Source organism: Empidonax traillii, unplaced genomic scaffold, assembly GCF_003031625.1.
Source record: "Empidonax traillii isolate 1590-97213 ecotype Southwest subspecies unplaced genomic scaffold, ASM303162v1 scaffold389:size961896, whole genome shotgun sequence".
Lineage (NCBI taxonomy): Eukaryota > Metazoa > Chordata > Aves > Passeriformes > Tyrannidae > Empidonax > Empidonax traillii.
The window spans coordinates 822,666-840,782 of record NW_020955582.1 but is presented as its reverse complement, the minus strand read 5'-3'; the positions used below and the strand labels follow the sequence as shown (position 1 = coordinate 840,782).

The 18,117-nt window shown below is 42.1% G+C and overlaps 2 protein-coding genes across 8 annotated transcripts in view; one reads left to right on the top strand and one right to left on the bottom strand.

Moving 5' to 3' along the window:
* VEZT (vezatin, adherens junctions transmembrane protein) overlaps nucleotides 1-15,168 on the bottom strand; it is a 53,440-nt gene extending 38,272 nt beyond the window's left edge. For 4 of the 6 annotated variants that reach the window (XM_027893447.1, XM_027893448.1, XM_027893450.1 and 1 more), the window contains exon 1: nucleotides 15,064-15,168. In XM_027893447.1, the coding sequence (XP_027749248.1) occupies nucleotides 15,064-15,099 (36 nt within the window). In that variant the 5' untranslated portion in view covers nucleotides 15,100-15,168. Of the gene's footprint in view, nucleotides 1-14,346; nucleotides 14,583-15,063 lie in introns of those variants that run through there. The other 2 variants (XM_027893452.1, XM_027893449.1) reach the window with 2 other exon arrangements.
* A 207-nt stretch (nucleotides 15,169-15,375) lies between these two features.
* The window catches only part of FGD6 (FYVE, RhoGEF and PH domain containing 6), a 74,090-nt gene continuing 71,348 nt past the window's right edge, over nucleotides 15,376-18,117 (top strand). For both annotated transcript variants that reach the window (XR_003572324.1, XM_027893464.1), the window contains exon 1: nucleotides 15,376-15,537. Coding sequence is in view for 1 of the 2 variants with exons in the window: in XM_027893464.1 (XP_027749265.1) it covers nucleotides 15,525-15,537 (13 nt within the window). In the remaining variant the exon portion in view is untranslated. The remainder of the gene's footprint in view (nucleotides 15,538-18,117) is intronic.

Below are 18,117 nucleotides of genomic sequence, written 5' to 3'. Positions count from 1 at the left end.
TTAATAACACAGAAAAAGTATAAAATTATGATCACCAGAGAGTGGGTTTCTACATGTTTAGATATTTATGTATATAGACCTCTGAAAGTTCTTATTGTTATCTGCACCAGATATCTAAATGTACTTAACTCTTATTTTGCTGTTTACAAACACATATATGGCAGTATCTAGGACAGATTTGATGGAAAGGATTTTTATGCTAACTGCGGTTCCACTCAGGACATGGAGGGGCTTCATTTTTAAGAGAAACTCTCAGTGATCAGTCCTATATAGCCTAGTTAGCACGTGAACACCAGTAAACTGCATAAGAACACCAACATTTTAAGAATTTAACACACTATCAACCAAAATACTGTGTATAAAACGTAAAGCTTTGCAGTAAAGAATGCAGAGTTATGGAGGTCTACAGAAATAACCAACAGAGCACCTCCTACTAATTGTTACATCAACTATCATTAACTTGCTGGTGCAAGTTGGAAAGGTGGCCCGGTTACACTGATCATGTACCAACATGGCCAAATCTCAAATACTGCTTACCATACAATAAAACTTGGAAGCTATCATTCATACCAGCTGCACAAATTAACTTGTTACCTCTAGGGATTTTTTTAACCCCATCACCAAAGTGCTATTTTAATTACTCTTACCTATTTAAAGCATGCAAATTCATACTTTTGCTCTGTTTGAGTTACAACAGATTCAGAGTCCAGTCATTACCTGAAACTCAAATATTCGTACCAACTCACAGGTACAGACAATCCTGGCTCAGCCACAATGACAACGATTGTGCAAAACACTAGGATAGGTTAATGACTCATTTCCTTGGGAGAATTTTTCCAGTATGACGACACGATCCTATCTTTTTTCCAAGTACCCTTCCTCCATGGTTGAATACTTTTCCTAAATGCATCCAACACTAATTAAACAATGTGCTGTCCTGGACTGGCTGTTTCTTTCTAAGCAGAACATGCCACTTTACCAGAATTACTTAATTAAAATGGAAAGACTAAATAGTAATAGTTGTAATAGACTAGAATAGTTCTCCTGTTTCAGACACTGTTAAATTCACCAAATAACTTCAGGGCCAAACTCAGAATATAAATGGATATGCATAACCTTGTCTTCTTACAGTGGTTTTCATACAGAGCCAGGCTGTGCACTGCTGGCACAGCTCAGACAACCTGAACACCCCCACACGAGAACCATTAGGGCACCATGGAGGTTTCAGTCAGAACCAGCCAGAATTCTCCCCATTTAGATGAAGACACAGACAAAAGAATGGGTGGACTGAGAGTATTTTATTCAAAATCATAGTTTTAATGCTCGCTCCAGGCAGAACTTCAAGGAAATCACATCTAGGCTCTTGGCAACCCTGTCCATCATCTTGACCATACTTGCCACCAGCAAGGCCAGCCATTATTTGACACGTGACTATTCTTGTACTTTACTGGTACTCACCTACATACAGACAGCTTGCAAAATAACCCAAATATACTATGGGGTTTTTCCACTAGTATCTCAGGGTGCCCCTTTCTTTGGAGTTCATGATGAGATAATTTTCTAAAAGTTAATCAAGAAAAAAGGTCTACTGTTGTTAATGTCGGTTCCATTTCCAGAAATGGATGAAAAAAGGCAAAAAGAGAGACAAAGGCAGAGACTGTCCACTGAAGACAGCAAGAATTAGCTAAAATCCTGAAAGCTATGTTTAGTAAGTGAAATACGGCACAGATGTAAAAATGCCCAATTCTTCCCTTTTTACTGGGTATCTAGCAACATCACAACCTTCCATCTGGCTGTAATTAACTGATTTTCTACTCTACAGAAATAGTAAAAAATACACCATCTCTCCAAATGTTAATGAAATTTTATCCCCGATCTAGGAAGAATAATTTTATGTGTTCTCCTAATTAAGGTACATGACTAGTTTTACATAAATCCCTTCTGACTAACTTTTAGAAGGCTTTTACAGAGTCTCATAATGGGTAGATTTGCAATTTTTTATCACTGCTTGGAATTCAAAATCACTTTTCTGACTATGGAGTTAGCAAATGAAAATTAATTAAAATTTAACTTGAATGTTCATCACATATTCCCGTAAGTAGATAAGGGTTCTCTTTCAGTTTCTCAGAAAGTACTCAGGCTACAGAATCCTCCTCTAACAGATTTTTGTGGCTCCACATGTTTTGTCTTTCCTTTTTTTTTTTCTAAAAGATTAGCGGAACTTACTTACATGGTGGAAAAATCTTGTATTCTTATAAACTTAAATGACTAAGAACTATGCTGTGACTCAAATCCCTTATGCTCTAAGTAAAACCACCATTGTTCCCCTTTCTGAATCCATTAGAAGCAAGCAAGATGTGGGTAAAGAAAGCACTGAATAAGAAGTAGGTTGAGGCCCTTGTGAAATAAGGTTATTAAGACTCACAACAAACTGATCATAAAATTCTTCCACTAAGAGTGAGGTCTCTTGTGTAGCACAGGCAGTTTTAAATTTTAGCTCATAAAATTAGAAGATTACACTCCTCTTCTACTAGAAATATCACTGATGGCAGACATACATTAGCCTATCCTAATATAAACTCATAGTATCTATCTATTTATTGTATTTAATTTCCTAGATACTGCCTAACAAGCCTGTCACTTGCAAAGTTGTGTGGTCTGTGTATCTCATGGAGGATGTCTCCATCAGTTTATAGATAATATCTCCCATGACATATGTAAGTAATGGCTAGAAAATCCAGTAAAGGAATTATTAGAAGTTGAAGGGTAGATTTTATGTGTGTGAACACTCCTACAGAACTTCCAATATTATCAAGGAATGAGAAAATTATTAACTAAGCAACTACAAAACTGCAATATGATACCATTAAAATATCCTATTGTGTATACTATGAGTTTCAGTACAAGAGACAGAAGTATTCTACTTAATGCTTACAAAACATTTTTAATCCTCATAATGCTTTAAGAACAGCAATTAAATCTCACAAAGTGCCTGACCTACAAATAATAATTTCTATCTTACATCCTTACCCAAACCTCTGACTCCTAAATGCCTTCTTTCTCACAGAAAAAGATCACAGATATGCACATATTCTTGCATATGTAACTGTAAGAAAAGTTCCTTGCTTTGATCTCATGCTGCATTCATCAGCATTGTCAGGCTCAGCTGTTTTCACCTGCAAATCCCATGATAATATTAAAAAAGATTTACTTCTTGGTTGCGGAAAATAGGAGGGCTCCCCCTTTCTTCCTCCTAATTTTCTTTGCCCAAAATTCATGCATTCCATTTTACAATAGTCCAACATTAAAAAAAGAAAAAAAAAAATCTCAACTACTTTTACATTTCTGCATATAATATAGATGCTATACTTCTAGTTTGAGAAATCCAGGACACACCAGAAAGTTTATCCTTGCAAGCAGTTAACAGGTTGTAATCTAAAAAAAAAACCAAATTACACTTGAGAAAAAGCTTCTATATTAGAATATAAGGTAAAGGGAAAGCAAGCTCATTTCAGTAGATGGCATGAAAAGAGAATTTAAAATATAAAATCTCATATTCCTGTTAATACAGCATCATATTATTCTAGAGGAATCTATTTCTATGTACTTTTGAATTTTTACTTTCAATCACTCTCAACTTAGACAAGAACCAGACTCATTAGTATTACTCCTGTTTGACAGTCAGGTTTGTTTGTTTATTTCCAGTTGTCTCTGGCATGGTAATGAATAATGTACAAAGTACAGCAGGAAATTTTTTTTAATATTTCAGCTTATGCTACCATCCTACTACCAGTTACTGATAGAAACATTATCTAAAGTAAGTGATGATACCAAGACAAGGTTTTTCAGCAACACGCTGTATTATTGCTTCTAAGTTTCTTTCTAAGTCACTTTCTGAGACCAGCTAGATACAATAGACAGGCACTACATTTACGGTCAAGGTATTTTTTTATTATGTTAATTGTCCAAAATGAGTGGTGGAAGTGAAGGAGTTCCAGGACAGATAGACAAAATGACAGTATCCTTTGGTGTAGTTCATACAGATTATACACAGAAAATCTTGCCAGTAAGTGAAGCAAGATAGTCAATACAGTTGATATACTGAGTAGGAATATAGTTATTGAAAGTTTTAAGAATTAGAGTTTTCTATGGACTCATAGTAGAGACCAACAAAAAAAAATCCACTTATCTTTTTATGACTTTTCTAATTCACTATAGTCAGTCATACTGCAAGTCACTGAGTTGTAACCATTTACAGTACAGTATAGGTTTATATAAGCTCCCATTACAAGAACCAAGAAAGAAAATCCTCTCCTCCTCATTCACAACTCCTTGGGCACATTCATTTTAGATTCATACTACTAAAAATTATTTTACTTACATACATATGTTTAATTACAGCACTTATTTTTTCACAGTTGAAAGTGGTTGAGTGTTATTCTAAACCCAAGATATTTTATCCAGGATTAAAGAAGAGTCCACTAAATTAATTTTCTTCTATAACACTTTCCCAATGCTTGTTTTAATGCCACTTGCCATACAGCACTGACTTGGGTTAGGAAAAGCATCACCTAAACTGAAGGTTAAACAATGCGTTTGCAACTCTAAGACTACAGTAAAAATAAAAAAATAAATTAAACCTGAGGCAAACATTAATCCAACATAAATTACGTTGCCCACTACTACGTGATGGAAAGGCTGTTACAGTAGAGAGTTCCCTAGCTTCAAAAGAGTTTACTTTTGATAGATAAATACTCAAATACTTACATCTATTACAGCCTTGCAAGCACAGATATCGCACTTTAATATGTGAGGCATTTTGTGCGTATTCTGAGAAAAACCTTTGCAATCACAAATCAGATTAAGACACTGCTAGCTTTCATAGTCTTCTTACAATAGCAGCTGAAAATCAAAGCCACACCCATATTATTTTTGCTGATGCATCATGAAGTAAATGACTCAGGATTTCTCCAATAGAGACAGAGGCTTCCTACACCCATGTTCTTTATTATGATAAAATTTACTACTTAGTAAACCCCTGCTCTATTTTCCAACCCTGGCTAATGGAGCAGATAACCCTTAACAGTAACATTTAATGCCATCACACAAAAAAAGGAGGTTTAAAGATATCCTCTTAAAATATGGATATGTTTTTCAAAGCTGAGGTTTCCAATATGTCAAAACCACTGTGGGAGCCTAAACTACCTCCAAAATAACTACACATAATGAATTATCAATTTAAGCCCCCCCCAAAATTAAACATTTTTACCAGAGTGACAGCAAAGGCTAAGATATGCTGAACAGGTGGCTAAACTCAGACCAAAATAAACAGTATTGAAGTTTCCCCCTCAAAACAGATTTGAAAAAGTTGAACTAACACTCACAGACAGTGCAAGTTTTGTCTCCTGGAAGAGCGTGTTCCATTTTTCTCTTCGGTACTGCTCCCATGCACCTGACAGAATCTCGCCCACCTCCCCGTTTCTTTCTGCTTGTCCCTCCAGGATGATCCGAGATGAGGATGAGAAGCAGCTGTCAGTATAATTGCACCTGTGCCCCCGCACAGGGGCATTTTCCTCACGGCATCAGCGGATGCAGCTTGAAACTTCCCAGGATCATGCAATTTCTCCTGACTAATGTGGCTTTCTAACTGGGGGGAGGGAGATGAGGATGACGGATTGCTAAAGGCTTTTAAAAAGATGCCGCCTGAAAGAATTATTGCACATTGATCTTATATGCAGCCATTAATAAGACTTTCCAAGCAACAGTATTTAAAAGCCTTGGTCATACTCTCCTCGCTGGTAACTCTCTCCTCCTGAGCACGGACTGACAAAGAGCCAGGCGCTGACAGGGCTAATATTAGACAATGACTTCAAGGCAGCAAAGGAGTCATTTAGATTTGCTGTTCTGCTTTCCCTGCCACAGGAGTGCAGACCTTGGTTTCTCCAGCACTACTGTATCAGCTGATTTAGAAGTAGGCTCTGAGAACTACTTTAAAGCCATTAATCTATTAGTGTTCCCGGATATTTTCTGATGCACAATTTATATCTAGTTTTATGTGCACCCATGAGTCCTCAAGAGTTTGGGAAGTTTTATAGCCTGTGTACATCTCTGTAGCACTATATTTGGGACATGGGAAGGCTCTTTCCTTTGCATTTTCAGCAGGTGGCTGCACATTACTGCCATTGTGCAAAAGCATTAGAAAAAAATATTAGGTACTGGACAAAGCACTGAAATTCACCAAGAGCTCAGAACTATTTAGTCATTCGAAAGTGGACCTGCGAATACAGGTGAAAAGCTGAGCAGGTCTTTTCTGACAGAGATGAAACATACTTGAAAAACTGAAAGTAAAAGAGGTAAATGTAACCTCCCTGAAGGACAAGGTAACAAGCCACCTGACTCTGTACCTGGAGCTTTGGGTGGGAAGTTACTGATCATGCAGGTCATCAGACTAGGCTGATGATACAGGGAGGCTGGTTTGTTTTATATCAGTTACTAACAACTCACAGATTTTACCCTTTGCTTACATTCAAAACTAAAGTAATGAAATTAATGCATTTGACTGGCAAAACTAGTAGAGTATTTCTGATACATTTTGAAAACCTCTTTAAAACACAAGTTCCAAATAATTAACTTATTTATCCATTATAAATCATGTAAATTCTTACTCCTAATGACAACACACTGTGTGCAAACATCTTTACTGAAGTGAAAAGCATCCAAGAAACAAAAGAGGCAGTCACATCATAAAGATTAAAAGTACCTCGAGCAATTTTTTTTATTCAAGTGTCTCAAGAAGTTGATTTATGACTTGGAAGTTGTGAGAGCAGTCCTGCAGTATTAACCCTCCTGTAAATGACTCCAGAGTAACTGATACAGTAGAGGATAAAAAAAACAGGCCTCAAAATTTGCTCTGGATCATCACATACTTTTGCCTTAAAATTTTCTATTAAAAACCGTCAAGGCAACACGGGTTTACACACCATACAGCCCATATAATACTTTTATCTATCCCTTCAGATATCCAAAAATGCCTGATGAGTTGACTTGGCCTCTGCAACAATCAGACTGTTTTTCACAGCTCTAAGCTTGCAGTTTCTTTTATTTTCTCTCTGGTATCACCTGCTTCCCAGTCACCTGGTGAAAAGGAGCAAAGCCTGTTCTCCCCCTTCCTCTTAGAAAACTGCTGAGAAGCAAAGTATCTAAAATAGTCCATCCTTCAGTAGTCCAAGTGCCTCTACAGCACGTTATAATTTTCAGCAATGATATCTCCCCAGGCTGAATCTGCATGGTCAATTTAATCTATCATTACCAATGTGGGTGCAGCTGAAAGCTGCAGCACCATTTTAGAACACTGATGGGTAATATGGTGAGATGGAACAAGGAACTGATTTGATTGTAAAAAAAACAAAACAAAACAAAACACCCAAGTTTTTTTAAATTATTTCTTAGCCAGGGTAGTTTATTGTCTAATCAGTCTTCTGCGCCATCTTACAGCATCACCCACAAATCCAGGTGCCAGCATAAGGAAGAGGATGATGATAAGCCAGAAAACGAGTGAAGCCTGAACCCCTTTTCTGGCAACAGCCCGTACTTCAGGCAGCCAAGACACAGTCCCAGAACTAGCTCACCAGAACAACAAGTTAACTGCAGTTTTGACAGAACTGTGTATTTAAGACTGGCTTTACTTCATGTGGTCTAGAGGGCAAAGGCGCTGTGCTGTCACCGCAGAGACCCGGGTTTGATTCCCGGTTAGGACGCTCCCCGGGCAGATGGAGCTCGTTAGCCCTGTAAGGCAATCCATCTACATCCTGAGGACCTCGCTGCCACCGTCCAAGCTCGCTTGGCCCCGGCAGATGAACCTCAGGATTAAAGGGTGGGCTCAGTTCCGCGCACACTGTGTCTCACCTAAAAAATCCAATGTGCAGGCTGGAAGGTGTAAAGACCTTCCCCGGTTCTTTGTTCGCAAAGACTGGCCATTACTTCATGCACACATATAAAATGAGAGTACTACATCTTCAGTCCACCCAACACTTGGTGGGAAGAATCCTGCTGAAGGCACAATACTGACAACAGTATTGAAGGTGTGCGAATATTACTTTTTCAACTTCTTTTTTCTAATTTATGTTTGAGACATTACTTTTGACAATACAACATTACAAGCCTGATGCTTGACAAAAATCACGTTATTTTGCAAATCCTAATGTTTTTGGGGTTTTGAATGAAAGTAACTTAACATTCTCATTACTACAAAAAGTTCCTGAGGTTAGGTTCCCTAGGGTTTTAATTTAGTTTTATTTTTTTAAATAAAATAATTTGAACAGCTACTTTATGTGAAGAAACCATTTGTGAAAACACGACTGAATATTTTGATAAAAGCTGAACCCTTTTAAACACATGGTTTAAAGGGGTTCAGATGAGGATTTCAATATCTCAAATTAGCGATGCACCAGTATTCTAAAGCAGAGAAATCCCATATTTTAGACATGTTTAACTATTGTAGGCATACAGTGAACACGCTGGCTGAGGGCTGTTCTGAATCTAATTGTGTGATGCTGCGAAATGGCAGAGCCTCCTGGAATCTCTCTTCAAATCTTACAAAAATATGTAGATCAGAACATTCTATGCAGGTGTCCTCCATGCCCCTCAGCACCAAGCAGCATCTAGGTTTGATGCCCAAACAAGCAGTGAGAGTTGTCTTTCTGAACCTGACATTTGAAAACATTAAGTTGTTGCACAATACTTCGCTTTTGTGCCATGTTCCTCCCAAGCAGACCCCACCATTCCTACCTCCACCCCACACAAGCCTGACCCAGTGCCATGTAGTTGCCAGCTCTGCTGGGCCTTGGTGCTTCCTTTCTCCCTTAGGATGGCATGCTCCCTGCAAACCACTTTCCCTCAGTTTGCAGGACTCAGTTCTCACATCAGCTTCTTCCACTACAGCAACAAGACAAAGAATACAGACCATGTCTCATCTAACTCTGGAAAGGGTAACTCTATTTCTGTGCGTATTTTCCTCCCGTGACAGGAAGGCTGACTGTTTGAGCGAGGCCTGGCTGTGAAACGAGAGCACCTTGTTACGCATTCAGAATCTTTGTTCTGAGTTTGTGAGTTCCAATTCTAGGTTCAGTAGAGCTGTGTTCAGTATTTTACAAAGAAATAAACTTTTGAATTTGGACATGAGATTTTTGAATCTCTTTGTGTTCAACCCCAGCTTGTTTTCTTTTTAAATACATATTAGTATAGATTCTGAGATTTGATGCAGATAGGTGAGCCGAAGAAAGTCTCATTTTGTTAGCTTGGTATTATTCTCCCACCTGCACAAGAGAAGATTTGAAGTTGTGAAAGAACACATATAATTTATACTGTATTTTTCAGCCCAGGATTTCTAACAGGACAAATAATAAATCCCAAATTTAAAAGGTTGGAATCATAGTAATGATCGGATCCTCTAGATCTAGAATAAAAGATTAGATTCCACAGTGACACCATCATCATGCCACTCAGCCCTTTAACGGGACTATTCTTCATAATATATTACCATTAATATTGAAATAGCTAATGAATATCAATATTAAATAAATAATATGGACAGAACCGGTGGTAGGAATGGCACAAGACTCACAAATTAGTTAAAACAATGTCTCAAGTAAGGAAAGATTTCTTTCCTAATTAAAATTTTAAAAAATTGAGATTTTATGCCAATGAAATTAATTCAGTCCTACACTGCACACAATTCTACATGCAAAGCTTTGTATTTCAAACATGGAGTAGGAGAAAGACCTCAAAAATCTAAGGGGGTGGCAGTTTGACACTGTGGGTGTCAAAATCTTATTTTCTGTGCACTCTGATTAACTTTCTTCTGCAAACACAGAATTAAAATGGAAAACAACAAAAGTCAGCTCCAGTCCTTCCACCAGAACCATAGAGCTGGCCCAGCAAGAAAGACTTTCTGAGATTAGGTTCCAACAACAGTATGGGTGAACTTGAGGAGAGGCTGAGAGTGCTGGGATTGTTCAGCCCATGGAAATCTCAGGGCAGGTCTCATACTCAAAGACAGTGTGCAAAGAGAAGAGAAACAGGTGCTTTTCAGTGGTGCCCAGTGACAGGACCAGAGCCAACGGGCACAAACTGAAGCTCAGGAGGTGCCCTCTGAACATCAAGAAGCATTTTTTCAGTGTGAGGGTGACTGAGCACTGGCACAGGTTGCCCAGAGAGATTGTGAAATCTCCATCCTTGCAAAAGCCATCTGGACATGGTCCTGGACAACCAGCTTTAGACGACCCTGCGTGTGAGCAGAGGGGGTGGACCAGATGACCTCCAGAAGTCCCTCCCAACCTCAAAAATTGTGCAACTCTGTGAGCATACCTTGAATATTTATCCAAGTTTAAAAAACAAGCTTGCACAAGCTCATTAAAATATAGGACAAATTTGTTGAAAGCAGAAATTGGGAGCTGAAAATGCAGTTTTTGGATCACCTTCATCCCAGTGTTCTGAAAGAATGGGCACAGCAGATGAAAGATCCAGTAGGAAGGATTTTTAATCAATCTATAAACTCAAAATCAGAAAAAGGCAAACACAGTGTCTCTATTTACAAGGAGAAAAGGCAATCAAGAATATGTCAGGTCCATGATTCTGATCAAAAGCCAGAATGCTCCTGAGAATAATTATTCTTTCCTGCAAAATTCAAACACAAAGGAGAAAACAAATGATCATCCAAGAAGATGTCATGTGGGTTCACGAGAGGTAGATTGTGGCAAACTCACTTGACATCTTTCTTTGACACGACACGTGATTTTTATAGATAAAGGGAACGCAGGAAGTTTAGATGGACTTTTTATACCATGCCATATGGGTATGGACTTTTGATACTGTGATGTATCAGTTAAGATGAAAGAGATGGGAAAGGAACCAACTATGTTGATGGCAGAGATTACAGTGGTCTATGCTGAATGAAAAGCTATCAGATCAGAAGGTTACTAAAGGAGTTCCTAAAGAATGAGTCTCTGCAAAGCTTTTGAATTTATAAAAGCTTTCATACTTGGTATAGTTAAATTTATACTAAAAAGCATCCTAGTGACATTTGCCAATAACACCAAGTAGCATCATATATGCAGAGAAGGATTGAAACATCATACAAAAAGAAATGGATGACCTTAAGTGGGTACTGATAATGGCACGCAATTTAACAAAAGACAACAGCAAGACCTTACTCAGAGGGACTAATAAACACAAACTCTCCAATAATGTGGAAGCTGTTGATAAAATCAAGGACACACGAGTGGTTACCCCATCATATCACAACCGAGTCAAACAGTATGAAGACTTGAAAAAGCTGTTTGTAGGCCTAGCATGCAAGAAACAAAGTCTTCTCAGAAGCAAAGAGCAAAAACAGTCATATAAGAGGCCAGCAAGAATCTTGAATACCATACTCCAAGCTCAGGTAAAGATGAACTGAATAGATGTGAAAAACACCAAAAAACCAAGCAACCAAAGAAAAAACAAACCAAAAAGGAAGAATAGAAAAACCTGTTTTGTGACAGGAAGCTAAAATATATTGTTTTATCCAGCCTAACAAAATCCTTAGCCAGAACAAGTTTGCTTTCTATAAACACACAAGGAGAGGTAAATTCTTTCCCTGTACACAGTACTGGCGAGGCCAGATTTCAAATCCTATGTTCTGTTTTGGGCCCTTCACTCCTTGTTCACCTGGAAAAAGGAGGCTCTGGGAGACATCATCACTCTCTTCAACTACCTGGTTGTAGACAGGTAAGGGTTGGTCTCTTCTCCCAGGCAGCCAGTGACAGGTTAAGAGCCAACGGCCTCATGCTGCACCGGGGGAGGTTCATGTTGGACATCAGGAAGGACTTCTTTAGAGAACAAGTTGTTAAGCATTGGAACGAGCTGCACAAGGAGGTGATGGAGTCACCATCCCTGGAGCTGTTCAAGAAAAGAAGGGCTGTGGCACTTTGTGCCATGGTCTAGTTGACAAAGTGGTGATCACTCAAAAGTTGGACTTGATGACCTCTTGGTCTTTTCCAATCTAAATGACCCTCTGATTCTGTAAATTCTAGAGAAATATAAGAACTATATAAAATAATGGAAATTATTAGCAGGAGCACAAGTGGGTATGAAGTGGTCATGAATAAATTTTCAGTCAGAAATTTGAAGGCAGTTACATATGATGAAAGTGACCACATTCTGACACAGTCCCCCCACTGGCACAACAATGGAGAAATTTAACTAGTTTGAACAAGAAGCTTCTTTAATTTATACATCAAAAAAAAAAGAAAACAAGGAGGAGATTTCATTGTCCAAACAATAATAAAAAAGCTAACACAATTCTAGTGTCATACAAATACACAAAACACTGCAATTTTCCAGAGGACTCCAAAGTACACTGTAACTGCAGCATTCTGGTCTTCTAGCCCATTTTGTAAAAAAACTCATCTCAAGCAACTTGACATCAAATTTCCTATCTCATTATCTCCCTTAATAAATTAAGACAGACACTAATAAAGGACACCATGAATTGTTCCTCCATTGTTTAGTACAGTTTGCTCTACAGTGCCACAATTTTTAATTTGACATACTGCTGGCAAACAAGCCCAGGCCAAGCATATCAGGGGTACCTCTGTGTTTCTTGGGTTCTGTTCCTCTCCCCAGTATTTGCAGCATTTTAATTAAAAGAGCAATTGGTTGTAACAAATGCAAGAACCAAAGTGCTGGGGCTATGTAGTCAGTGAATGAAAATCACTGGTTGCTGCTGGAATTAATTTATAAACTGGATAGAGTAAATGCCCATCATTTATTATTATTCAATCACAATGATCTGCACTGGCACTCGAACTGAGTGGAAAACGCCGCCTTCCCAGGACAGCAATGCTGTGTTTGTGCTTCCCTTCCTTCAGAGTTAAATTAACATAAAAGATACTTTGATTGTAAGAAAAATGACTGGTCCTTGGAAGCTCATAAATTTCTATCAACAGGTCATCATCTGTTTGATGTTGCAAAATCTGTAACGTAGACAGCTGCCATCGATGTATTCAGGGCCAGCTGGACAGAGCTATGACCTGAAAACTGTGCAGAAAGTAACACTGGGCATAACCACGAGGTGAAACAGGTGAAACATATTCCATTTGCTTTGCCTCCCTCTCTTACCCATTCCATTGGGTACAAGAATCATGAAGGACCACGTCTTTCCTGATCCTGCATTTGTTAGCACGCCACTCCTCCTTACAACACTGACAGATATCCTACTCATGGGGGCTCCAAATACACAGAGAAAACAGCCGTTCACAGCAAATGAGGTCTAAATGCTGGAGGCCTCCTTGCAACACTGACTCCTGAAGAGTAACATGGGAAGCGACTTGCTAAGGTGCAGAGAAAATGTAGCTGCTTACCAGAAACCATAAATAATTAAGGGGGAGACTTTGGGGCCCAAGAAAAAGAATTTTAAAAGTAATTAAAAAACTAAATCCATTGCAGCAATAACTTTTCGGCTCCTTGCCAACTCCTATCTCTAGCTCATCTGCGTGGAATACGTTCATAATTCTCTGTGGAGCCTTCATTTCAGAGTAGCATGACCCTGCTGAGCAGTTCTGAAGATAATTTTTGCGTGTTTCACAGTGCCCATTATTGTCGGTCGGTAGCTCACCCAGTTCTGCAGTCCAAGCAATCAACCAACCCAAACAGCACTCATTTGCCCTACCTTTGCTTATCTGATGCTGTACCATAATGTAGGACAGGTCTGTTACTAGGTCACTCAGTATATCTATTAAATGTGCATGTACATACACACCTGACACAGTAAATGAATAAATGAAATATGTACTAGTAGCAGAAATTTGTTCCCAAAACACAAAGACAATAGCGAAGGGCACATACAGAGGGATGTTTTACCCTCTACACAGCAGAACTTTTTCAAACAAAATGGTAATTGCTGCACGAACTGAAGAACTGTGTAACTGTAAAACGAGTACTACTGTTACTGAAGAAGGAAATGCAGAGGGCAGGCATTATACCTGTGAAATAAATTCTCACCACAGATTTATTGTATGAAAGGAAGTGATTTAACACAGCAGCAATATAAACAAAAGGTCTTATTGTTAGAGTTCAAGATTAGTTGTGGATGAACACAAAACTTTGTGGTACAGACAAAAGACACGTAGTCTATATACCTGAGAAAAAGTAACTCCTTGAATAAGGAGTGTTTCGCATCCTGATCAAAGAAGAAGCCCTAATGCTACTATAATAATTACTAATTTTAAAGGCAGTATTTCTTTATAACCACTTTCTCTGTGCACCTGCAAAACCCTGTGTCCCCTCATTGAAGATAGTTACATCCACCTGCGGCAAACAGACTTGATTTTGTTACCAAACCACAACAGCAGAGGTATTTAGCCACGGTTTCAAATAAGGCCAAGACGATATTGTAGACCCATAATCTAACAAAATGCGATACAGCTGTAAACCTTTTATGTAAAACCCTTAATAACACAAACATTAGGAAGACAAGACAGTTTCAGTGTCGACCGCACAACTGTGTGCTGAAATGCACCTTTATGTGAGTGACACCGATTTGGAAGCAGAATTTTTGTGCTATTCGCTACCTCTGCCGTGACCCCACAGCTCAGCCCGGCCGGCCGGGCGCCCCTCCTGGATCCGAGCGGTGCGGACGGGCGGCTCTGAGGGACCCCGCGCCGACACGGCCCTCCCGACAGGTCCCCCCGCGGTCGCCCGACGGCGGGGCCGGGCAGTCCGGCACGGCCGCACAAAGGACCGCCCGGCCCCGCCGCGCTGAGCCGTCGCGCCCTCGCCCTGCGCGGCGGGCGAGGCGCTGGCCCCGGGCCGCTCCGGGGCGCGGGGCACGCCGAGCACCGCCCCGACCCGCCGCTCCCGCCCGCTGCCCGCCCGCGGCAGGCGCTGCCCTGGGCCGGGCCCTGCGCCCGCCCCACGCGCCGCGGCCACCCCGGCCCGCCCGGTGCACGCCGCCCCCGCGGCCCGCGGCGCAGCGAGGAGGGGAGAGAGCTGGGCCCAGCTCGCGCCGGGTCGCCCCGCGCCCACCTCAAACACCACTTCTTCGTCGAACTCCGGTGTCATCCTTGCCCGCCATGCCAGCCCCTCCCCGCGGGCACGCTGGGAAACCGAGTCCGTCGCTCCACTGGCCGCCCCGCCCCGTCGGGCCCTGTCTGGCTGGGGGAGAACTACAGCTCCCAGAAGGCACGGCGGGAGCTGCCTGCGGGCGGTGCTGATTGGTGGCGGGGCGGGGGCGGGATCAGGCGGGGCGGGGCGGGGCGCGGCCCGGCAGGGGGCGCCGCTGGGCGGTGGCGGCGGCGCTGCCGGCGCTGCCTGAGCCGGGGCCGCGGGGCGGGATGAGGCGGCGGCACCGCGAGGGGGGAGCTGCTCCTGCTGCGGCTCCGGCTGGGTGGCGGCGTGGGGAAACAATGGGCTCCTTCTCCTCGGCCCTCAGAGGGGCCGTAGCGTAAGGGACGAAGGGGAGCGCGGCGCGGCGCCTGGGGAGCACCATGAGCTCCGCTGGTGAGTGTCCGGGGAAACTCTGGGGAGCGGCGGTTCCCGTCCGGCCGGCGGCAGGTCCGCGTGTCCCTGCTTGTGGAAAACGTCGCTTCCCTCGCCCCGCGGCGGCGGGGACGGGACGGGACGGGAAGGGAAGGGGGGGATGAGAGGGCTGCGCTACGGGACAGGAACCGGAGCCACCGGCGTTCCTTGTCCCGGCAGCGCCGGGCGCAGCGCTCCCGGCTCCCTCTGGGGGAGGCGAGTGGGGAGCGAACGGAGAGCTGGGGGGGCGAACCCTCGCACCCGCTCCCGGCTGGGGGGAATACCCCTTCCCGGCCGGGGGGACAGCCTTTCCCGCGGGGTCAGCCCCCAGCCCTCGGCACGTCCTGCCGCGGCGGCCGGGGCTGAGCCGGGCGCTCCGCTGTCCGCCCCGCGTGTCCGGAGCGGGCACCCCGCGTGGGGCTGAGCTGGCGGCGGGGGGAGCCTGGTGGGGGCCGGGTATCCCGGCAGGAGAGCCAGCATCGGTGCTAGGGCTGTCGCTCCGTCTGACTCCGCGGAGCTGCGAAAGTTTGTCAGCTGCACCTTCGCTTCAGGGATGTACCTGCCTTGGCCGGGCTCTCGCAAGCTGGAGCCCCACGGGGGTACGGGAATGCGTTCGCTTCTGGCCTTTCCAGCTGCTGGTTGGAACTGACCTGATTCAGTGCTTTCCTTACCTTTCCTCCCCCGTTTCTTGACCGCTGCCAAATTTATTGACTGACAGAGCTTCGAGGCAAATTCTTGGTTTAAAACAAGAGCACCCCGTGTTTAAGGGAATTGCTCCTATTTTTATTTGCCTGCGGGGTGATGTGCCGTTAGTACTTCTATTCACTCGTCTATTAGATTAAGAAATTCCTTTCTTATCTGCTTGAAGACTCGCGTAAGAGTAGTTTCTGCACTGAAAATATGTCGTGTAAATTATGAGGTATGGGATGGAAACACAACTAATTGCAGGGTAAACCTGAAGAAAAAAAACAACAACTAAAGAAAAAGCAATACACAGACACCAGGAAGACACATCAACCTAGTTCTCAGTGTTTTCTTCTCAAGTACGTCAAATTGTTATTGTCTCCAACGTTTATTAAGTTATCTGGGCTCTCATAATTATTCAGAATTTACTGGAAAATAAAAAGCGACTTAATGCATCTTCCTGCTTCGCTTAGTATATTCCCATTTTTAATATATATGACAGATTTTTGTTTAGATTTCAGAAAGCATGTAATAAAGCAGGATATCTTTACTTAACAGCTGCACTGAGTTCCCGTTGTTTAGTAATGCCGCTGGTAGTGCAGCTCACCCTTGCTCTTTTAAGAGTTAAACAGCTGTGCAAATAAAAGATAAGTGTTAGGGGGTGCTCAAGAGCTTAGAGCTGGACTGTTAAAATTTGATACAGTACTAAGTTTTAGAAACTCGGGCAGATTTTCAAGCACTATACTGATTTCAGGACTTGTAGAGCTTAGTGTGACTGAGTTGCTCTGTTTTGGTGTATGTTGCGGTGGTGTTTGTGGGGAAGGTGAGGGGAAAGGGTTTCTGTTGAGCAAAGTCTCTTAGAAAGCAAAAGAGAAAGGGATGCTGAGGAATATCAGTAAGAAGAAAGTGAAACTATTGCATGAAAAGTGGGAATTTTAGCAAGGGATTTGAAGGGGAAGACATAAAGAGAGTCCTGGTGGGCGGGAAGAAGAGGGGTATTGAAGGGAGATGAAGGGCTGCATACTGAAGAGGGGGTGCAGAGTATTTTGTGTGTGTGGTGGATTATGTGAAGATAAAAAAACAAATGGGGAACAGGGGAATCAAGATCAGAGATTCACGATGCCGCTGACAGTATCGTGACAGCTTTTGACATTTCAGTAAAGAAGGTATACTGATAGGTATGAGCAGGGTTTGAAAAGGCTGAGGACTGACAGAAGACTGTTCTGAAGGTTTAATACCCCTCTCTTGGTATTGATGCAGAACTTAGTGCCTGAAATAAATAGGTATGCTTTGTAAAGCTATTGCTCACATAAAAGCTTACCAACTTCTGTATTTTAATTTCAGTCCTGTGATCTATAGGATCTATTTCCTAGATTGAAATTATATAATTGTGAATTCCCTCGTTATTCTGGTTTGTGCTACATAAGCCATCTTTCTGACAAATGACTGGTAATACAGTGTTTCAGTAAAAATGTTATCCTTGTCTGGGAAGGCTTCAAGTGGAAGCTGAAATGCAAGAGCATCCCCCTCTTGTGTCTTCTTTTAATGTACCTTTAGAACAAAGCAACATGGTATACTATCATCAGTGTTGCTTTAATATTTTTTTAAGTAGGGTTTGCAGATTGCGCTTGATTGGTAGGGCTCTCTGTAAGAGATACTGTGCTATTTGAGGGGACTGTGGTACAGGGAGAAATACCAAACACTGCTTCTGTCCATGGACAGAAGTTGCAGAAGGCCTGAGATTGATAACCCGGCCTTAACCCCACTCCAGCTTACCTTCTGCCTTTCTAAATAATGCAGTGCACATTCAGTTTCTTGCTGTGTATCTTTTCTATTTCCTCTACAGGTTTATTTCAGTTACATCTCACTCCAGAGCTG